Raw genomic sequence first — 22,562 nt, forward strand, 5'->3', positions numbered from 1 at the left:
GTTAGTCATTTAGTTGTGTCTGACTCTTTATGACCCTCCAGGCAAGAATCCTGAAGTGGGTAGCCATTCCCTTCTCCAGGGGGTCTTCTTGACCCAGAGATGGAACTTGGGTCTCCTGCATTGGAGGCAGATTCTTTACCATCTGAGCCACTAGGGAAGTCTAGAGAAGGCTGGTTAGACTAATATATTTTAAAATGTTTTTAGAAATATATGTTAGATCACACATATGTACATTATCAAATCTTAATCCTCCCAGAATAATTGTTTCTGCTGATTTTTTGAATTATTGTTCATTATTTCTCCACTTTTATGTTGGTATATAGATACCAACATCATGGTAGTTTAACATGGTAAACTACATGGTATTTTACAAAATGCTAACAGAAGTAATGGATGTGTTTCACAATTCAAATCCAGATAGCACCACTCCCCCTTGTTTAGTAGACCAAGAATTTATGAATCCTCCCTAATTACTATTCCTTTTGCTGCAGATCCTGAAACAATAGCAAAGGATTGACTAAGAGGATAAGAAGAAGAAAACAATCAAATAAGGATTTTCTTCTAAATCCTGGGTTTTCAATAAAGGCACAGCCTCACATATGAATGAAATAGGCAAATAACTGGCTTATAGTCAAACATAACTGAAGAAATATTCCACAGTACCTCAGGGATTGAAAGTCATTAATTTGGCTGAAAAAAACACTGAGAATTCTGTAGGAATTCCTCCGTTACTTTAGTAACTTAACAAAATAATGACTTATATAAACAAAGTAACACAACATTCACAGTGCTCTAATCTGATGAAAATAATATTAAATATTAGAGTAGATCTGATACATTAGAAGCAAGGTTTAACATTAATTTGGACTTGAAATTGTTTGCACAAAGTTATCCTACTTCAGAATCTGTTTATTCTGGCTTTTATGAAAACACAATATAATAAACTGTCTCTCAAAGACTATAACAACCACATGCCAAAAACAAAGAGACATTGATAAATCTGTAACAATATGATGGGTAAAAATGACTGACTGAAAGAGGAAAACAACAGAAAACATTTAGTGTGAACTTTTTAGTGGTAAAATATATCTCCAGATCCAGCTTAATTCTGTGTTTCTTGAGGAAGTTAAGTATCATTTGTAATTCCATTTTATCTTTCTCGCTAATATGTATCTGGGAAAGAACCAAGAACAAAGGGGAAATATCAATCATATGCTATCAATCCCATTGACTGTGTGTATGTGTTTATTTTCTTTCTTAGTCTCTACACTTACACTTGCATTATAATTAATTTCATGAATTTAAAAATTTTAGATTTAAATTTAACTGGAATATTTCAAATATATTATAAGCAGCTTGTTGTTTCATTGTATTTTGCTTTTATTGTATTTGATTTTGTGTGTGTCTGTGAGTGTGTGTATATAATAATGCAATAACCTTATTAAAAAATAAAATAGAATCTTGACCTGGGAAAAATGGTCACATTGTCTGCTTAATTAAAATGGGATATGGTGAAGGTACAAGGGAGAAGGCAAGAGCACTAGTCAGATGATTATTACTTAAACACATGAGGGAGATGGTATTTGGAGTTCAGAGACAGCCAGATACTGCAGATATTTTAAATATAGACCCAGTGGGATTAGCCGAAGGGTTACATTAGGGATTAAGAATGTTCAGTTAAGGTCAAGTGGTAGAAAGTTGTACTTACTGCTATTTACTGAGATAATGAAGACTGAAAGCAGCAGTGGGAGAGTAGCAGAGAGGTCAGGGTTGGGGATTTTAATATTTCAAATTGGGTGTGTCTATAGTTCATGTCCAGTGGGTTCTCAAGGCAAGAATACTGAAGTGGTTTGCCATTCCCTTCTCTAATGGACCATGTTTTGTCAGAACTCTCCACCATAACCTGTCCATGTTGGGTGGTCCTACATGGCATGACTCATAGTTTCATTAGGTTAGACAAAGCTGTGGTCCGTGTGATCAGATTGGTTAGTTTTCTGTGATTGTGGTTTTCAGTCTGCCCTCTGATGGAGGAGGATAAGAGGCTTATGGAAACTTCCTGACCGGAGAGACTGACTGAGGGGGAAACTGGGTCTTGTTCTGATGGGCGGGGCCATGCTCAGTAAATCTTTAATACAATTTTCTGTTGATGGGCAGGGCTGTGTTCCCTCCCTGTTATTTGACCTGATAGCAAACTATGGTGGAGGTAATGAAGATAATGGCGACCTCCTTCAAAAGGTCCCAGCAACATATTGCTATACTCAGTGCCCTGAAGCCTGCAGCAGGCCACTGCCAACCCATGCCCCTGCTAGAGATTCCTGGACACTCACAGGCAAGTCTGGGTCAGTCTCTTGTGGGGTCACTGCTTGTTTCTCCTGGGTCCTGGTGTGCACAAGGTTCCAAGAGTCTGTATGCCCTCCAAGAGTTTATTTCCCCAGTCCTGTGCAAGTTCTGGCAGCTCTGTGGTAGGGTTAATGGTGATCTCCTCCAAGAGGGCTTATGCCATACCCAGGTCTACTGCACTCAGAGCCCCCACCCCTGCAGCAATCCACTGCTGACCCATACGTCCTTAGGAGATACTCAAACATAGTTCTGTCTCAGTCTCAGTGGGGTCTGTGGGTGTTGGTGGGCACAAATTATGTGTGAATGTCTCTGGAGGGTGTCAGGTTTGATTCTAAATATGAAGTTATGAAAGTCATGCAAAGGAAGTGTTTTACCAAAGTGACATTTTTAACTAATTCTACAAAGCTCTGAGCCACCATCTAAGCCACGAGATGGTGGCTGTCTGTATTGTGGGAGACCTGGCTTTGATCCCTGGGTTGGGAAGATCCCCTAGAGAAGGAAATGGCAGCCCACTCCAGTACTCTTGCTTGGAAAATCCCACCATGGATGAGCCATGGGGCTCTATGGAGGAGCCATGAGATCACAAAGGTTGCAAAGAGTTGGACATGACTGAGTGGCTTCAGTTTCTTTCTTTCTACAAAGCTTTGTCCACAAAGCCCTGCATTAAGTAAATACTAGAGATATGGTTCTATCCCTGGGTCAGGAAGATCCTCTGGAGGAGGAAATGACAACCCGTTCCAGTATCCTTGCCTGGAAAATCCAATGAACAGAGGAGCCTGGCAGCCTACAGTCCATGGGGTCACAGTTCAACACAAATGAGCTACTCACACACACACACACACACATTATAATTCAGTTGCCCTTGGACTCTGGAATTTGTGTGGTCCCAGAGGTTTCTGGCCACCCATCTGTTGTGATAGCTGATAGAGCTGTCCCATGACCAGGACCCTGAAATCCATGTCTAAGCCATCTGATCTACCTGTAGAAACAGTGCTCCCTGTTGGTCCAGAAATGGGATTTCATACTCAACCTCTCATGGCTGGGATAATTGTTGTCCAGTCTTTGAAAGGACCCCATACAACCCCACTTTCTTAGTTCCTGCAAACTCCAGAGCAGTACCTAACAGAGAGGTTAGAATCTGCCAACCAACTAACATAAATAAATAGTAGTTCCCCTCCTCTTGAGGTCATACTTAGGCAGATCCCTCTTATATTCTTTTTATATCATCCCAATTTCTTTATTCACCCCTCTTCCATAAGGGGATGTAATGGATCATTGAAAAGGAAATCATTGGATATTTTAGGTGGCAAAATCCCAGACTCCAATGCCACAATATAGAATGTATATCTTTATTTTGGGTAAGAGAAACTCAGAACTCAAAGGCAGAAGCTGTAGATTTTGTTTTCTATAACTTAAGAAGGGAAAAAAGGTTAATATTTACTGAAACAATGTGCCAGATGTTAGTCTACGTGTTTTAACACAGATTATTTCATTTAACCCTCTCAACATCTATTAACTTTTGTATTACTATAGTTTTCATTTTACAAATGAAGAAATTGAGAAATGATCACACAGTTAGCAACTAGAGCCCAGTTTTTAATTTCAGGCTCTCTGGCTCCAGTTTCAGAAATCTTGACCATAAAGTTTTATAAACAATATATTTTGAGCAGAAAAAGAGAAAAAAAAAGTATATCAAATTATTTTGACAATGCAAACATTTATGTAGAGTCTAACATATTTGTTTGAATTATTCATATAAGATTAAATACACTCTATGAAAATCATTACTATATTTCCCCACCTGATAAGATTATGTATATATTCAGGGGATATTATTCTTATTCACTGTTGCAGCTTTCAGATGAAAAAGAGTGGTAGAAATGCTGGGATCTGGTATTTACATGTAGTCATTAGCACATATTTTAATCTTTATTCTATAAGGTATCATGGGCCTTCTGTGCTATTAGTTTCAAGTATCTATATTATACTGTACTGAATAGAAGCCATATCAATTACTTGATAATTAAATTTATGTTTTCTCTCTGAAGGCGACTGATCGAGAGGGAGACCCAATAACATATGCCATTGAGAATGGAGATCCACAGCGAGTTTTCAATCTTTCAGAAACGTAAGTTAATAATTTCTAAATGTTTACTTTTTTAATTTTTAAAGTGTTAAACAATATACTGGTAGCAAGAGAACAGACTTTTAATCAAAGACTTTCAGCTGTCTGTAGTTTTATTTTACTTTTTTTCATACATATATTAGTGAGAGCTAGGGGTGGGGGGTGGATAATTCTGAATTCAGAAATCATACTCAGGAGACTATTTATTTTAAATATTTTTACTAGGTAAAATCCACTGAGGTGGAAACATTTCATTTGGAGTTATAACCTGGGATTAATTAGATTCCTTTAAAGCTGTCAGCTATTCATAACAAAAGTATTTCTACAAAAAGTAACTTGGCACTAAATTGTTCATTCAAAGGGAATTTTGTAAGATAAAATATAATTCAAATGCATTTAAGGTGTCACCAAAGTCTATCCTTCAATTTTTGAGTAACAGGTATATTCTAGAAAAGCTAAGATAAAAATATTTCATGTCCATGCTAAGCCTCTTTTAGGTCTGTGTTCATGTCATTCTACTCACCTCTCTGAACATATCAGAGGTAATTTCAGTCATAACCATTGAGAAAACTGACAGCAGGCATTAAAGAAGGCATTGAAGTTTGCTTTGTTTCTCTTCTGCAATAGCAAAGTGGCCGTTCTGCTGTCACACGTGGCTGCTTGTCAAAGAGATGTTCTTGTTATCTCTCTGATGTTTTCTCTGTGGTCCTGAGTGGTTTTACTCCCTGAAAGGATGGAAATCTAAATGTAGCTGATGAGTGCAAAGTGAAAATTTTGGCAACTTGTTCCAGCTCTGCTTCAGTCTCAGGAGCACGTGGTGCACAATGATGTATCAAGAGAACTATGGATGGTCACGATCTTTTAAGAAACACCTGAAATTTTGCATTGACAAGGATGGTACAGCCATGAATTTGTATGCCTGGAAACAGTATTTCCCAGAGTTTTAGACTTCACAGATGAATAAGCTTCCATTTAAAAAATGGAAAGACAGATATTTTGAATTTTCCATGATAGGTACATACAAATCATAAATTAGTTATAATTTGCAATCATCCTTAAAGAAAGAAAACTTTGTAAAAGAGGCATTTTAACAATAATTGAGACTGCATGGTACTAGCATAAGAATATGTCTGGATAACAAGGATAAACTTGAGTCCAAAAATAATCCCTTATATTTATAGTCCATTGATTTCCAAAAGAAAGGGCCAAGACAATCCAATTAGAAAAGAATAATCTTTTCAACAAATAAAGCTGGGACAGTGCACAAAGGAGTGAAGTTGGACCTTTATCTCACACTATTTGTAGGAATTAACTCAGAGTGAATCATAGACCTAAATATAAAAGGTTAAACTATGTAATGTAGAAGAAAATACAGATGTAAATTATAATTTAGATTAGGCAATGCTTTCTTAGATATGATACAAAAAGCAGAAGTGATGAATGAGAAGACCAATAAGTTGCACTTCATCAAAATTTGAAAAAAAAAAAAAGATTCAAATGGCATGATCATGGATTTGAAAGACAGCCTCTCAGAATGAAAGAAAATATTTTAGATAATGTATGTGACAAGGAACATATATGGAATATGTAAAGAACTATATCTTGAAAATAAGCAGATCAATAATCTAAATAAAAATTAACAAGACTTTAAATAGACATTTCTCCAAAGATATGTATATGGTCAATAAGCACATGAAACATGCTCATAATCACCAGTCACTAGAGAAATGCAAATTAGAATCATGAAATACCACTTCACATCTGCTCAGAATGGCTATAATGAAAAACAAAGGAAATAGTGTGTACGGGTGAGGAGGTAAAAATATCAAAATTCTTATATATTTCTGGTGGGAATGTAATATGTACATTCTGTAAAACTATTTCTCACATTTGGAGAAGGAAATGGCAACCCACTCCAGTGTTCTTGCCTGGAGAATCCCAGGGGCAGGAGAGCCTGGTGGGCTGACGTCTATGGGGTCACACAGAGTCGGACACGACTGAAGTGACTTAGCAGCAGCAGCAGAGTTACCATATAACTCAGCAATTCCACTATTCAAGACAAATGAAAACACGTGTCCACTTAAAAAGTTGGACAAAAAATGTTTATAACAGAATTATTAAAAATGGCAAAATGTGGACAACAACCCAAATGTTTGTCTGTAGATGAAATAAATGAACAAAATGTGTATTCATGTGGTGGAATACTATTCATCAGTAAAGAGAATTAAGTACTGAAACATGCATGAACCTTGAAAATAAGATACTAAATGAAAGAAACCACAAAAGAACACATTTTGTATGATTCCATTTGTATTAGATGTCCAAAGTAGGCAAATCCATAGAGACAAACTAGACTACACATTTCCTGAGGCGGGGAGGTGGCAGAGGATAGGGAGTGGATACTAATGGATACAGTGGTCAAATATTCTAAAAGTTGATTCTGGTGATACTTAAATTAATAAAATCATTGAATTTACACTTCAAATGGGTGAATTCAATGATACGTGAATTATATGTTAATAAAGGCGATAAAAATAAGAAAACAATGAAACTTTCACCACTATTCTCTGTTAAGGATTTCCATTCCTGTGTTTATCTGTTTTTCTCTTGATGATGAAGGATTTTACAACTGCTGGATGTGAAATCTAATGAGCTACCAGTTTTATCAAAGACACTCTCACTCATGCTGCTACCGTAGCAAGTGGTTCTCTTCTACTTTCTCATTTATGATTTTGAGGCCAAACAGACAAAAACCTGAGAGTCAGAGGTTCTTTAAGGTGTGAAAGATACGAATGCAGCGTCCTCTTTGTCTGAATTGAGCTAATCAGACAGAAATATCCTTGAATGCAAACTGCTTCCAGGCAGCTAGAATAGGTCAGGTCTCTATGATGATTGCATGGTCTCTTTCAGTGATCATTCTTGATTCAGGATCTATACACTGAGCACATTGCCTTTTATCTTATGGTGATTTTATTTCAGCCAACACATTGCTCTTATCCCCATTGATATGTATAGGCCAGTCTAGACCCTTAGCAATATATTTCAACACATTTGAAATGGAAGAAAATTGATACTTTAATTCCTGCTTCCTTTGATACTTCTGGGATACTTGTGCAAATTTGCATCACCACTTCTGTGTAAGTTTTAAGGATTTGAATAATTCGGGTACTCTCTCCAAAAATAATAGAAAACAATTTATGTTCTCTCTTATCAGATGCTTCAATTCATCTAAGTAGTGATCTTGGTTACATTTTCCTTCTTAAAACAAAAAAAGTACATGCTTATTGTTTATATTAAACATTATATTATTTTATTCTATAATGCCATTGTTAGCAATAATCATTATGATACCATTAATTTACCTTTTCTCCATTGAAATAAAAATATACCAAAACATTTTTATAATTTGTTAAAAATGTTAGTAGTAATGAATCTCAATGCTAGTATGGATTGACTAAGTGTTGAATTGTTATATGTGTTTTAATTAGATTAGTGGATTAGTCATATGGCCAGGGAAAAAACTTCTTTACAGAAAAATCCTTGTTCCTTAAGAGAACAATCATCCATTATGCAGATCATTTAGCGCCATGTATTAAATGGTTAGATCTTTATGGTTCTGCAGCATAATGCATTAATAACTTTGTGTCTGTTCTAGTATATTATTCATCAAATATTTGTTCAGCAAACATTCACTATTAAGTAAACATTTAAGCAAGATGTAAAGAAACTTCCTCTGTAACTATTATGACCAATATATAAGTTATTTATTGCAGGAGATTGAGGAATTCTTATTGATTACCACCATTGTAGCACAAGGCATGTGATGTAACACTTAAACGCTAAGTGCTAAATAGAAGAAGCCAGAGTTATTTCTGCCCCTTGTTAGAATTGTCTTTGAAGATTTTACATCTTCACTGGCATTTTTATTTCTTTCTTTGTGACTATTTAATTTTGACACTAAATTTAAAGCTTGATTATGTTTTTCATGTCAATTTAAACTACACTGAAGATTAATATGTAAGAAAGATGATATGCATTTTTTTTTTCTGTCAGCTCTACTCTCAAAATACATACTCAATCATCCTTTTCACACTACTGGTTCATGTCTCCATCATCTTTCTCCCTAAACTACTACCAGTATCTAACTCTTTCTATTGGTCTGTGTTTGTTAATCACTAATTACTGCTTAACATGGAATGCCATGTCAAACTAGAAACAATTACATATTTTGAAGTACACTCTAACATCTCTATCATTTTAAGGCATGAAAAAATGATGCCCATATCAGCATGATGAGTCTGTGAAAGACATACACTTGTAAGAGTAAATAATGTTAATCACAACTAGTAGAATGTATTGAAAAAGATTAAAGGAAGAATAGAACACAAAGCATGAAACCTGTGAGATAATCTCTGTCAATGCATAATTATGCTGGTGTGGTATTAGTTCCTAATAAATTATGCATTTGGAGAAAATGAACACTAAAATAGCAGGTTGGTTGGTTTGACAGTAGATACGCTTTAGCAGTAAATACCCTCTACTATTTTTAATCTACATTGTATAAACAACATTTGAACACAATTTTTATGCTTTGGCAAACCAATTCATTGTCTAAAAGAGCTTGGTTTTCTCAAACACAGTACATTTTAGGACTAAAGCCTTAGTGTTTGGTGAGGGAATTCTGTGCAATATAGTTAATATAATTCAGGTTAAATTCACATAGTATAAAATTAACTATTTTAAAGTCAGAAATTCAGTGGCATTTAGTAGACTCACAATGTTATGCAACTATCAGTTCTATCTAATTCCATAACATGGTCATCATCCCAAAAGGAAACACAAACCCGTTAAGCAGTTACTCCCTACTTGCCCTTCTCCTCAGCCACTGGCAATCACCTAATTATGTGCAACTTCCATGTATTTATTTATTTCAGATATTTCCTATAAACAGAAGGACACAATAGGTGACATTTTGTGTCTTACTTTTTTCACCAGGCCTAAAGATTTCAGAGTTCTTCCATGTTGAACTGTGTCTCTGTACTTCATTTCTTTTTACAACTGCATAATATTCTGTTACATGTATACACAGCAATTTGCTTATCCATTCATACGTTGGTGAAAATTTGGACTGCTTTTCTGTTTTGGCTATTGTTGATACTGTGTGTGTGTGTGTGTGTGTGTACTTTTCAATACTAAGCAACTTTTTTCAGTTCTTTTGAATATATACCCAGAATTGTAACTGCTGGGTCATAATATTGTAATTATTTACTTTTTGAGGAACTGTCAAACTGTTTTCCATAGTGACTTAACCTTTTTACATTCTCACCAGCAATGTAGAAGGGTTTTTATGCCTCCGTGTTTTCATCAACACATTATTTTTCCCACCTGTTTTGTTAATTGTAGCCACCCTAGTGAGTATGAAGTACTATTTCATTGTAATTTTGATTTGTTATTTCCCTGATGACTAATGATGTTGAGCATGTTTTCATGTGCTTATCTGCTATTTGTGTATCTTCTTTGGAGAAATATCTATTCAAATCCTTTACCTATTTTTTAATTGAATTGTTTTTTTCTTTTGTTTTTGAGTTGTACCAAGTCCTTTATGTATGTGGGGAACTGACTCTTATCAGATATATGACTTGTAAATATTTTCTCCATTTTGTAGGATTTTTTCACTTTATTGATATTGTAGTTTCATACACAAAAAATTAACTTTGAGGAAGTCCAACATATAGTTTTTCCTCTTGCTGTTCATGCTTTTGTTATCATATTTAAGATTCCATTGTCAAACTCCAAATCATGATTTATCTCTATGTTTTTGTCTAAGAGTTTTATGGTTTCAGTACTTACATATAGATTATTGATCCATTTTGAGTTTTTTTAGTATGGTTTTTTAATACATTCTTTTGCATGTAGAGCTCCTGTTGCCCCAGCAATCATTTGTTGAAGAGACTTTTCTTTCACTATTGAATGATCTTGGCATTCTTTTGAAAATCATTTGGTCACAGACATATAGGTTCATATACGGACTCTCAATTATATTTACCAGTATACTTAGGCATTTTTGAATGCCCTAAATTTCCAAGAAAGTCGCTACTCAGTTTTCCCTTCCAGGCTTTTGGTTTTCTTGTGCCTCAAACACAATCTGTTGCCTTAGGTGACTGCAGATTGCTCCCTGACTTACATTGTTTTCCAGGAATACCCACTGCTTTTTCGCCTTGAGTGAATTCTGCTTTTTAGGCAAAACGAAGACAAAAGCTATGTTATCCCTTCAGGCAGCCTTTAAGACCAGTTGGAATAGACAAATCCAATACTTTGTGAATAAGGGTAGTTTTGCTGCCTCAGACACAAGGACTAGAGTATCACACTGGGGGTGCTGATCACCATTTTTAAGACCACTCTAAGTCAGGAAGAGATGGGGCAAGGACGAGTAAAAAGGGAACAAATCTTTATTATTAGCAATTTTTAAAGTTCCCTTTTCCTTAAATCTACCTCCATTTGGGCGCTGTCAATGTTTGACTATTTTCTAGAGTCCTATCAAAGATGCTTCATTTTTCGACACTTCTTTAGAGAGTGTTGAAACATCTCTTCAAGCTGTCTGGGTCACCATTTTTACTGATTTTGTCCCGTGCAATAGATTTTCAATTATGTAAAATTCAATTAGCACTATTACTGATGTTTTACCAGGAGGGAGTCTTACGTATTTTTAGTATATTACTGATAAGATTTGCTACATTCCTAAATGTAGCCTAATGTATTGTGCCCTATAGCTTCCATCCAGCAGATAGCAGAGTCCTCCTTTCCAGTTATTTCTGGAATTTCATGAAAGGATGCTTGTGCGGACTCATAAACTAGTCTTACAGCTATAAATACCAAAAGACAATTACCTATTCTTTCTCTATTTTTCCATCTCACAAGTATCCTGTCTCTACTACACTGGAACACAAGGCACATATCATCTTAAGCAAAGGACTATTTCCATAATAATCACGAGGCCATGAAAAATAAGCTATTTAGGTATAATATGGCTCTAAATTCTTATGAAATATAAATTTCTAGTGATTTTCTAATTTAATATACAAGGAATGATATAGTCTTGAACTTTAAACTGAGGAGGAAAATGGAGAACAATAACTCAATTTTTTTTCTTCCTTTCATTGTACTGTGGATTAAGTTTTCAGGTTTTCTATTTCTTAAGTTAACTTGTGAATAAGTCTCAGAAGTAATAAATGCCTTACTTTTCTCTTTGAATGTCATTTTAGAATGAGATTATTCAAACCATTTGGTGTGGGAAGTTGATCCAAACCTGATTATTATGAACTACTCTGGGAATTGGTTTTCAGTTATTTAACAAAACATTTTAAGATGCACCAGATGCAAAGTCAATTTTTTATAGTCATAACATATGTTTAAAACATTTGTTTTTAATCCATATCAATAACAACAATAAAACAAATAGAATAACTGAAACTCTGATCTTGATTCCTTGGCATTGACTCTTTGTACTCAACTAGCATATGTGGTGTGAATTGTTTAAATTTCACTGTAGGGACAAAAGCACTTGCATTAAAATGAAAGCTTTTTATCTATCAGAAACAATGTGCTTTTATACTTGAATATTTTAATGTTTTGTTAAATCAATGTAACCTCTCCTCAAAGTAGATGCTTATTAGGCCTTAATTAAAATGTCATACACAATATTAAACTGGAATATCTAAGACATAAATGTAGAATTTGTTTTAAAGAACATTATAAGTGACAGACTGTTATAAAACAAATTACTTGGGAGGATAAAATCTTAAATGTTTCAAAGTATGTATTCTAAACAGTGAAAAGGTTGATTTAAAAATACTCTAAGTATGAGAATTTTCACAAAGGCTGATCATCTCCCATTATACACAATGCTTAAGAAATGTCTAAATCTTAAGAGAATAACAAAATGGTTAAATTGTAGTATATCAACAAAAGCATTTGTTTTTATAAAATATAAAATGAGAGAATGAGTGCTCATAAAGTTATATTATCTTGAAAAGAATGTAATTATGAAGCCTAAGTGCTCTTTTGAAAGTAATTATAATGTATTTAAATATGGTTATAATAGAAAATAAAAAAGAAATACTAAAAAATAACCCACAATATCTGTGAAAATTTTGATAATTCTACTGTGTATTTTCCAATTTTCTACAATAAGCCTCAGTCATATTGAAATTTGTTTAAAAAAAAGGAAAAATAAATTTTAATCTCTAAGTTTTATCACAGGTGAAATGTAGATATTTGCATTTCCATAGTGGTCACATATGTGACAATGAATGGGAGTGGTGATATATTGCTAGATTAAAAAAATGACTTCTTTACTCATAGGATTTTGGAACTGCTAAAGATTAATGGACTCTTTTACCTTGGAAATAATCACAACAAGATAGATATCTTTCTTTCTAGGATGAATTAGGCAATATCCACCACCCCCTCGCCCCCAACCCTTGGAGGCTATAGAATCAACCCAGTTACCTTATTTAGTTTGGCAATTTTTCATTATTGCTAAGAAGCTCAACAGCTTTAAAAGCCTTTTTCAATTTTCAGCATGAATCCTAGAAACAAACATCTTAAATACACAAGCTATGTTTGTAGAAGGGGGAAAAAAAGAAACTATCAAGAGTAGTTCACACTAGTAGGAAGACTCCCAGTGATGTAATATCTTTTTGTGCCTCATCTGTTTGTTTGTTTTCTCTGTCACTAGTACTGGGATTCTAACCTTAGGGAAAGCCCTGGACAGGGAAAGCACTGACCGCTACATTCTGATCATCACTGCTTCTGATGGCAGGCCAGATGGGGTGAGTACTCTCTTTGGGAAAGGGTTTTAAAAATAGTACTAAAGAAATTGAGAAAACCTTATAGTTCTACTCTCTGAAATGGTTTGTTACAACCATTAATTCGTGAATTAATCTTTTTTTTTTTCACTTGGAAAAGCTGCTTAAAATTACTCGAAGTGTTTTTCTTCTTGAATGAGCTCTTTTAGCTGATGAAACTATACTCTGAACTTGTTATGCAGCTGAAACTTTTGACTTGATAGAATAATAGACACCTGGGATTAGCTTTCTTACCCAATTTATGAGGAAAGTTAAATCTAACTTAGTGTAAGACGTATTTCATTGCGTCTATCACCAGCTCAGCCTGGCAGATCTGGCAGTTTTACCATTTAGGACCTTGTTGTCACTTTTTTGAGGGCAGGGGACAGTGGGTGGAAGGTAATTTGTGTATAAATATGGTGAAGCACTTAGAAAACCAAGTTGACTGTTTCCACAGGTTATTTGACTACTGGAAAATATAGCTTTGACTAGACAGACCTTTGTCAGCAAAACAATGTCTCTGCTTTTCAATATGCTGTCTAGGTTTGTCACAGCTTTACTTCCAAAGAGCAAGTGTCTTTTAATTTCATGGTTGCAGTCACCACCTGCAGTGATTTTGGGGCTCCCCAAAATGAGGTCTGTCACTGTGTCCATTTTTTCCCCATTGCTTTGGCATGAAATGATGGGACCGAATGCCATAATCTTCGTTTTTGAATATTGAGTTTTAAGCCAGTTTTTTCACTGTCCTCTCTTCATCAAGAGACTCTTTGGTTCCTCTTCACTTTCTGCCATTAGTGGTGTCATCTGCATATCTGAATTTGTTGTTATTTCTCCCAGCAATCTTGATTCCAGCTTGTGCTTCATCCAGCCCAGCTTTTCACATGATGTACTATGCATATAAGTTAAATAAGCAGGGTGATAATATACAGCCTTAACATACTCCTTTCCCAATTTTGAGCCAGTCCATTGTTCCATGACAGTTCTAACTTACTTCTTGAGCTGCATATATGTTTCATGGGAGGCAGGTAAGGTGGTCTGGTATTCCCATCTCTTCAAGAACTTTCCACAGTTTGTTGTGATACACAAGTCACAGGCTTTAGCGTAGTCAGTGAAGCAGAAGTAGATGTTCTGGAATTCTCTTGCTTTTTCTATGATCCAATGGATGTTGGCAATTTGATCTCTGGTTTCTCTGCCTTTTCTAAAAGGCAGGTTGAACATCTGGAAGTTCTCGGTTTACAAACTGTTGAAGTCTAGCTTGGACAATTTGGGGTATTTCTTTGTTAGGGTGTGAAATGAGTGCAATTGTGTGGTAGTTTGCACATTTTTTGGCATTGTCTTTCTTTGATATTGGAATGAAAACTGACTTTTTCTAGTTTGTGGCCACTGCTGAGTTTTCCAAATTTGCTGGCATGTTGAATGCAGCACTTCAACAGCATCATCTTTTAGGACTTGACATTCCTCAGCTTGAATTCCACCACCTCCACTAACTTGGTTCATAGGGTTGCTTCCCAAGTCCTACTTGACTTTGCACTCCAAGATATCTGGTTTTAGGTGAGTTATCATACCATAGTCATTATCTGGGAAATCCAGTTTTTTGACATCCATAGTCCCATGACCACTGCAAAATTTCTTCAGATTCACTTCCTTTAAGTCGTTTCTTTATGTTCAGTTCTCTAGTCTTTCACTCACCTTACTTAAACAGATTAGGATAATTTTTTGTATTTTATAAAAAGAAATGTAAATAATTCACCCATGATAGTTTCGTCCTGCTTTTTCCTCCTACTTATTATTTGCCTGTTATGGGTTTTTCATTTTCCAGACTAGCATCCTTGCTTTGTTTGATTTTGGTCTCAGCCTTCTGTGATCTTCCCCACCATGTGACAGAGATGGGTGGAGGTCATAAACTATACTCAGGCTTTGATTAGAAAGAGCAGTTTCCATGTGCATCAGGTATGAAGATGTTCCTTGATTATGCAAAAGTCATTGACCTAAATTATAGTCTCAGGTTGCATCAGGCCAGGGATTTCACCTTTTAACCAGGAAGTACATACCACTGGTAGGGTTGTGCACTTACCATTTCCTTAGGCTGTATAACCATAAGGTTTTTTTTTTTTTTTTTAATTTGCAGTGTATGATACTCAAACTTTTGGTTTAGATGTGTATCTAGAAAATTACTAATGTAGTATTTTCTGGTAGTATTTCCTTATCTGAAAATACCCATTTGGTATACCATGTTATCTTATAATGTACTAGTTATATTTTTGAACAGTGCAACATGTACATGGTAAAAACTCCAGAAATGTTACTTTTCAGAGAAAAAAGATGTGCATGTGTATATAAATAAAAGCTTACCATCCATAAAATGTGAACAAGATAAAGGTAAAAGCACTTTCTGAACGTAAGCCTCCAGGAAATACTTGACATTTTCAAGAAGATGCTTGCCCTTTAATGTCATCATTTGTTTTTCCCATCTGACTTTTATTTATTTATTTATTTTTGAGGTGTTTGAAGATTGCGAGCTTCCTTTTTTTCCTTGTCTTTTTTTGGAAAGCTAAGGAATAGGAATGGTAATGAAATGCTTTTCAGATAGACAAATGCCCAGATAACCAATTAACTGACATCAAAATAAAAATACCTCCTCTCACATTTAATCACTTTTTTTTTTTTTCTTTAAGACCTCAACTGCCACGGTAAACGTGGTGGTGACAGATGTCAATGACAACGCACCAGTCTTTGATCCTTATCTGCCCAGAAATCTGTCAGTGGTAGAAGAAGAAGCCAATGCCTTTGTGGGTCAAGTCAGGGTAAGTGGAGTATGTACGTATCTTAAATGTATTATTTATACGTGAGTAAACTTTTTACACTTTAATTGGAAAAGAGATTCAACTAATGCCAGGTGTTAAATGATTGACATCAGAATTATTTGAAAGCTGTCAGTAAAATCACTTGGGCATAAGGCAAGATGGTAATAAAGTGCATTCATCTTTGATCACTGTGCTGGATAACTTTCAAGACTTTTTTGTTTTAATTAATCATATTGTGTGCATTTCCGTTTAAGTTTTTAAGTTTGTTGATTTACATTTTATGACCATTGTGTAATTTAAACATTGATTTATTTGAGAGTATTATTTTCCTATTTAATATATATTTTTATTTTCTGAAATTACAAGAATTTTTAGAGACGCATGTAATTATCCACAGGCTTCCCAGGTGGTGCTAGTAGCACCATTAAGAATAAATTTGGAATTGCATACCCAAAACACAAATGTTTAAATGTAAAGTCATTTGCTTGTGTAAACAGATTTTTAGCATCTCCTGTGTAACTTATGGGTTTCCCTGTTGGCTCAGTGGTAAAGAATCCACCTGCCAATGCAGGAGATTCAGGTTCGATCCCTCCTCCTTGAAGATAATCTGGAGAAGGAAATGGCAACCCACTCAAGTATTCTTGTCTGGAAAATCTCATGGACAGAGGTCCCTGGCAGGCTACAGTCCATAGCGGTGCAAAAGAGTCAGACACGACTTAGTGACTAAATAACAAATGCACCATATATTTCAGACGCATTCCTGTCCAGTGTACTCAACACTCATTCCTAGACATGTTCTCTTAATTTCTAACTGGAAATATTAGCCAATTTTTGTCCCCTTTTGATGAATAATCCTGTTTTTCTTAAATCAGAGACAATGCTTTTTCAGTTAGGGCATGTCTGGTCTTGAACACAGTGGTCTAGAAACCATAAGATGAAGGAAAATTTTGAAGGAACATACATGTATTTTGGAGTGCTAATCTCAGATAAGGCATCTATGTGATCTCTGTACAAAAAAAACAATACACTTTCTTTCCCAAGTTCAGGTTTTAGGATCCTACCTCTTTCCTCTCAGACCTTGGAGTTATAAAAAAGAGATTTGCTGTTGCTTTGCAGTAAGTATCTACAATGCAACTACTATTACAGTCAAACAAAAGGTCCATTTTTTCAGTCCAGTCTCCTCTCTAACTTTAAAAAAGGAGAGTGTCTTTAAATACTGTCATGGAGAACTTCTTATTTAGGCTTGGGCTCATCAGTTCTTTTTCTGAGAGCACTGACAATACTTGCAAAACCGTCAACTCAGTAGTCATTGTCATTATGAGTGTCAATATAGTTCTCAAATCCTGGAGAAACTGACGAGAGGCATGTATCCCCTTACACCTTCCTACTTCACCACAAGAGAGAGTCTTGTAATTTTTTTGTTACAACATGCCAGGTGGTCTTTATGTCATATGGCCAACACGCCATTCAACTCCAGAACCCCAACGATACTTCTGGTTTGAAAGTTTTACTGTGGATTCTATAAGGAAAAGAAGAAAAAAAAAAAAAACCCTAGAGACAAAGTTTCAGGTATAAATAGTTTCTGTCTGAGACCTTAAAGTAATACTAGTGGGGAAGTGAGGAAGTGGAAGTGAGGCAGAGAAGAGAAGGAAGCCAATAAAGGAATCGCAGTTCAGTTCAGTTCAGTTCAGTCACTCAGTCGTGTCCGACTCTTTGCGACCCCATGAATCGCAGCACGGCAGGCCTCCCTGTCTATCACTAACTCCCGGAATTCACCCAAACTCATGTCCGTTGAGTTGGTGATGCCATCCAGCCATCTCATCCTCTGTTGTCCCCTTCTCCTCCTGCCCCCAATCCCTCCCAGCATCAGAGTCTTTTCCAATGAGTCAACTCTTCTCATGAGGTAGCCAAAGTATTGGAGTTTCAGCTTTAGCATCAGTCCTTCCAAAGAACACCCAGGACTGATCTCCTTTAGAATGGACTGGTTGGATCTCCTTGCAGTCCAAGGGACTCTCAAGAGACTTCTCCAACACCACAGTTCAAAAGCATCAATTCTTTGGCACTCAGCTTTCTTCACAGTCCAACTCTCACATCCATACATGACCACTGGAAAAACCATAGCCTTGACTAGACAATTAACCAGCTACAATTAAGAGAACTAGAACTTAATCCACAGGGAAAATTCTGGGAAATGACACAAAACTGTGTTCCCCAGAATTACTGATCCTGAGAGTGATGAGACTGGTAATTTCACACACTAAAACCTTAGAGTTCTTGGTCAGTGATGCTGTGGATGGGGGCATATTTTCTGCACTTCCTGCCTCCAGGCAACCAGTTCTCTGCAACTCTGATATAAGGCCGTTCAGTGAGACTGCAGTTACTAGCAGAGGGTAGTTGACCAGAGTGAATACTTACTCTGAGGAACATGTGTGGGCCATTGACAGCTTCTGTTAAACCAATCAAACAAAGTGACTAAATCTATGAGAGGCATGTGCTGAAAACAGAGAAAGAGGGTGATGTTGAAGCTGACTCATGAAGGATGCATACTGGTGAGAAGGAAAATGGGAGGGGATAGGGGTTTCCTTTCAAAAGAAAGGTGACAGAATGGACAATGTCATAATTATATTAAGTAAATTATGCCATATCATAAATGTTTCTCTATGCCATATAGGTGCTGAGGGAACCTCTAGAGGGTCTGAGATGGGGCACCACTAGATTATTATGTTATAATGATTACTCCCGAGTAGATTGTAATAGGAGATTATAAATCCAGAAAGCTGAATTGGAAGGCAAATATAATAATCCAGACATTGAAGCTTGAACTAATATAATATTCTAATCATAATGAAAATTAAGTTACAGTTGTCACTCTAGGATGCCACTTTGAAAACAACTGTACAAATTTTTGATTATATTTAGCAAGTATTCAGATAAAATAAACAGATATTGGAAATTTAGGAAACTTATCTTTCCATTTCTTTTAATTTAATTAGCATTGGAGAGCTAAGTAAAGCCCGTAGGGAATAACACACATAAGCCCACAGCTCATAACACATACATAGACATTAGCATGCTGATTGATTTTTAATTTAATTTTTTTCTTTCTTTTAACTTTTCTTGCCACTTTTCCTAGGGATTCTTTATCTTGAAAGAATTGTAGCATTAATTTTTCTTTATTATCTTTTAGTTCTTAAACTTGATATGAAATGATCTCTATAACTTTTCAGCATTAAAAATTGAAATATAGACTTCAGCACTCACAATTTGATAAAGCAATATTGTCCTGATTTTCAGGCAATAGCATGTTTTCATAAAGACTAAAATGAGTTTGAAAGTACAAAGGAGAAGGAAGATAACCAAAGAAGGTGCATCCAACTGATTCAGCACAGTTCCAGAGAAGTTGTAATTTTCAAAAAATGGAATTTTGATGCCTTGTAATGGTCTCCTGTTTTTACCTAATGATAATTATATAATACATTAATTTCATTAAATGGCTCAAGGTGTTATTTTTGTTGTTGTTCAGTCGCTCAGTCATGTTTACTCTTGGCATCCCCATCGACTGTAGAATGCCAGGCTTCCCTGTTCTTCACCAACTCCCGAAGCTTGCTCAAACTCATGTCCATTGAGTCCGTGATGCCACACAACCATTTCATCCTCTGTCATCCCCTCCTCCTCCAGCCTTCAATCTTCAGCTCTTTGCATAAGGTGATCAAAGTATTGGAGCTTCAGCTTTAGCATCAGTCCTTCTAATGAATATTCAGGATTGATTTCCTTTAGAATTGACTGGTTTGATCTCCTTGCAGTGCAAGGGTCTCTCAAGAGTCTTCTCCAACACCAGAGCTCAAGAGCATCGATTCTTTGGTGTTCAGACTTCTTTATGGCTTAACTCTCACATCCATACATGACTACTGGAAAAACCAAAGCTTTGACTAGATGGACCTTTGTCGGCAAAGTAGTCTCTGCTTTTTAATATGGTGTCTGGGTTTGTCATATAGTGTTTCTTTCAAGGAGCAAGTGTCTTTTAATTCCATGGCTGCAGTCACCATCTGCAGTGATTTTGGAGCCCAAGAAAATAAAGTCTGTCACTGTTTGCATTGTTTCCCCATCTATTTGCCATGAGGTGATGGGACCGATTGCCATGGTCTTTGTTTTTTAAATGTTGAGTTTTAAGCCAGCTTTTTCACTCTCCTCTTTCACTTTCATTAAGAGGCTCTTGGAAAAGAAGAAGTAAAACTCTCACTATTTGCAGATGACATGATCCTCTACATAGAAAACCCTAAAGACTCCACCAGAAAATTACTAGAAATAATCAATGACTACAGTAAAGTTGCAGGATATAAAATCAACACACAGAAATCCCTTGCATTCCTATACACTAATAATGAGAAAACAGAAAGAGAAATTAAGGAAACAATTCCATTCACCATTGCAACGGAAAGAATAAAATACTTAGGAATATATCTACCTAAAGAAACTAAAGACCTATATATAGAAAACTATAAAACACTGGTGAAAGAAATCAAAGAGGACACTAATAGATGGAGAAATATACCATGTTCATGGATTGGAAGAATCAATATAGTGAAAATGAGTATACTACCCAAAGCAATTTATAGATTCAACGCAATCCCTATCAAGCTACCAACAGTATTCTTCACAGAGCTAGAACAAATAATTTCACAATTTGTATGGAAATACAAAAAACCTCGAATAGCCAAAGCGATCTTGAGAAAGAAGAATGGAACTGGAGGAATCAACCTACCTGACTTCAGGCTCTACTACAAAGCCACAGTTATCAAGACAGTATGGTACTGGCACAAAGACAGAAATATTGATCAATGGAATAAAATGGAAAGCCCAGAGATAAATCCACGCACATATGGACACCTTATCTTCGACAAAGGAGGCAAGAATATACAATGGATTAAAGACAATCTCTTTAACAAGTGGTGCTGGGAAATCTGGTCAACCACTTGTAAAAGAATGAAACTGGACCACTTTCTAACACCATACACAAAAATAAACTCAAAATGGATTAAAGATCTAAACGTAAGACCAGAAACTATAAAACTCCTAGAGGAGAACATAGGCAAAACACTCTCCGACATACATCACAGCAGGATCCTCTATGACCCACCTCCCAGAATATTGGAAATAAAAGCAAAAATAAACAAATGGGACCTAATTAACCTTAAAAGCTTCTGCACATCAAAGGAAACTATTAGCAAGGTGAAAAGACAGCCTTCAGAATGGGAGAAAATAATAGCAAATGAAGCAACGGACAAACAACTAATCTCAAAAATATACAAACAACTCCTACAGCTCAACTCCAGAAAAATAAACGACCCAATCAAAAAATGGGCCAAAGAACTAAATAGACATTTCTCCAAAAAAGACATACAGATGGCTAACAAACACATGAAAAGATGCTCAACATCACTCATTATCAGAGAAATGCAAATCAAAACCACTATGAGGTACCATTTCACACCAGTCAGAATGGCTGCGATCCAAAAGTCTACAAATAATAAATGCTGGAGAGGGTGTGGAGAAAAGGGAACCCTTTTACACTGTTGGTGGGAATGCAAACTAGTACAGCCACTATGGAGAACAGTGTGGAGATTCCTTAAAAAACTGGAAATAGAACTGCCTTATGATCCAGCAACCCCACTGCTGGGCATACACACTGAGGAAACCAGAAGGGAAAGAGACACGTGTACCCCAATGTTCATCGCAGCACAGTTTATAATAGCCAAGACATGGAAGCAACCTAGATGTCCATCAGCAGATGAATGGATAAGAAAGCAGTGGTACATATACACAATGGAGTATTACTCAGCCATTAAAAAGAATACATTTGAATCAGTTCTAATTAGGTGGATGAAACTGGAGCCTATTATACAGAGTGAAGTAAGCCAGAAGGAAAAACATAAATACAGTATACTAACGCATATATATGGAATTTAGCAAGATGGTAACAATAACCCGGTGTACGAGACAGCAAAAGAGACACTGATGTATAGAACAGTCTTATGGACTCTGTGGGAGAGGGAGAGGGTGGGAAGATTTGGGAGAATGGCAATGAAACATGTAAAATATCATGTAGGAAACGAGTTGCCAGTCCAGGTTCGATGCATGATGCTGGATGCTTGGGGCTGGTGCACTGGGACGGCCCAGAGGGATGGTATGGGGAGGGAGGAGGGAGGAGGGTTCGGGATGGGGAGCACATGTATACCTGTGGCGGATTCATTTTGATATTTGGCAAAACTAATACAATTATGTAAAGTTTAAAAATAAAATAAAATTAGAGAAAAAAAAAAAAAAAGAGGCTCTTTAGTTACTCTTCACTTTCTGTCATAAAAGTGGTGTCATCTGCATATCTGAGGTTAATTTCTCCTGGCAATCTTTTTTCCAGCTTATGCTTCAACCAGCCCAGCATTTTGCATG

General features: G+C 36.0%; 1 protein-coding gene across 1 annotated transcript in view; it reads left to right on the plus strand.

The window, feature by feature from the left end:
• PCDH15 (protocadherin related 15) overlaps window positions 1-22,562 on the plus strand; it is a 1,060,244-nt gene that overhangs the window by 750,194 nt on the left and 287,488 nt on the right. The window contains exons 16-18 of the mRNA XM_059881970.1: window positions 4,389-4,468; window positions 13,203-13,296; window positions 15,987-16,115. Coding sequence (XP_059737953.1) covers window positions 4,389-4,468; window positions 13,203-13,296; window positions 15,987-16,115 — 303 coding nt within the window. The remainder of the gene's footprint in view (window positions 1-4,388; window positions 4,469-13,202; window positions 13,297-15,986; window positions 16,116-22,562) is intronic.

This window comes from Bos taurus, chromosome 26 (genome assembly GCF_002263795.3).
Source record: "Bos taurus isolate L1 Dominette 01449 registration number 42190680 breed Hereford chromosome 26, ARS-UCD2.0, whole genome shotgun sequence".
In the NCBI taxonomy this organism is placed as follows: domain Eukaryota; kingdom Metazoa; phylum Chordata; class Mammalia; order Artiodactyla; family Bovidae; genus Bos; species Bos taurus.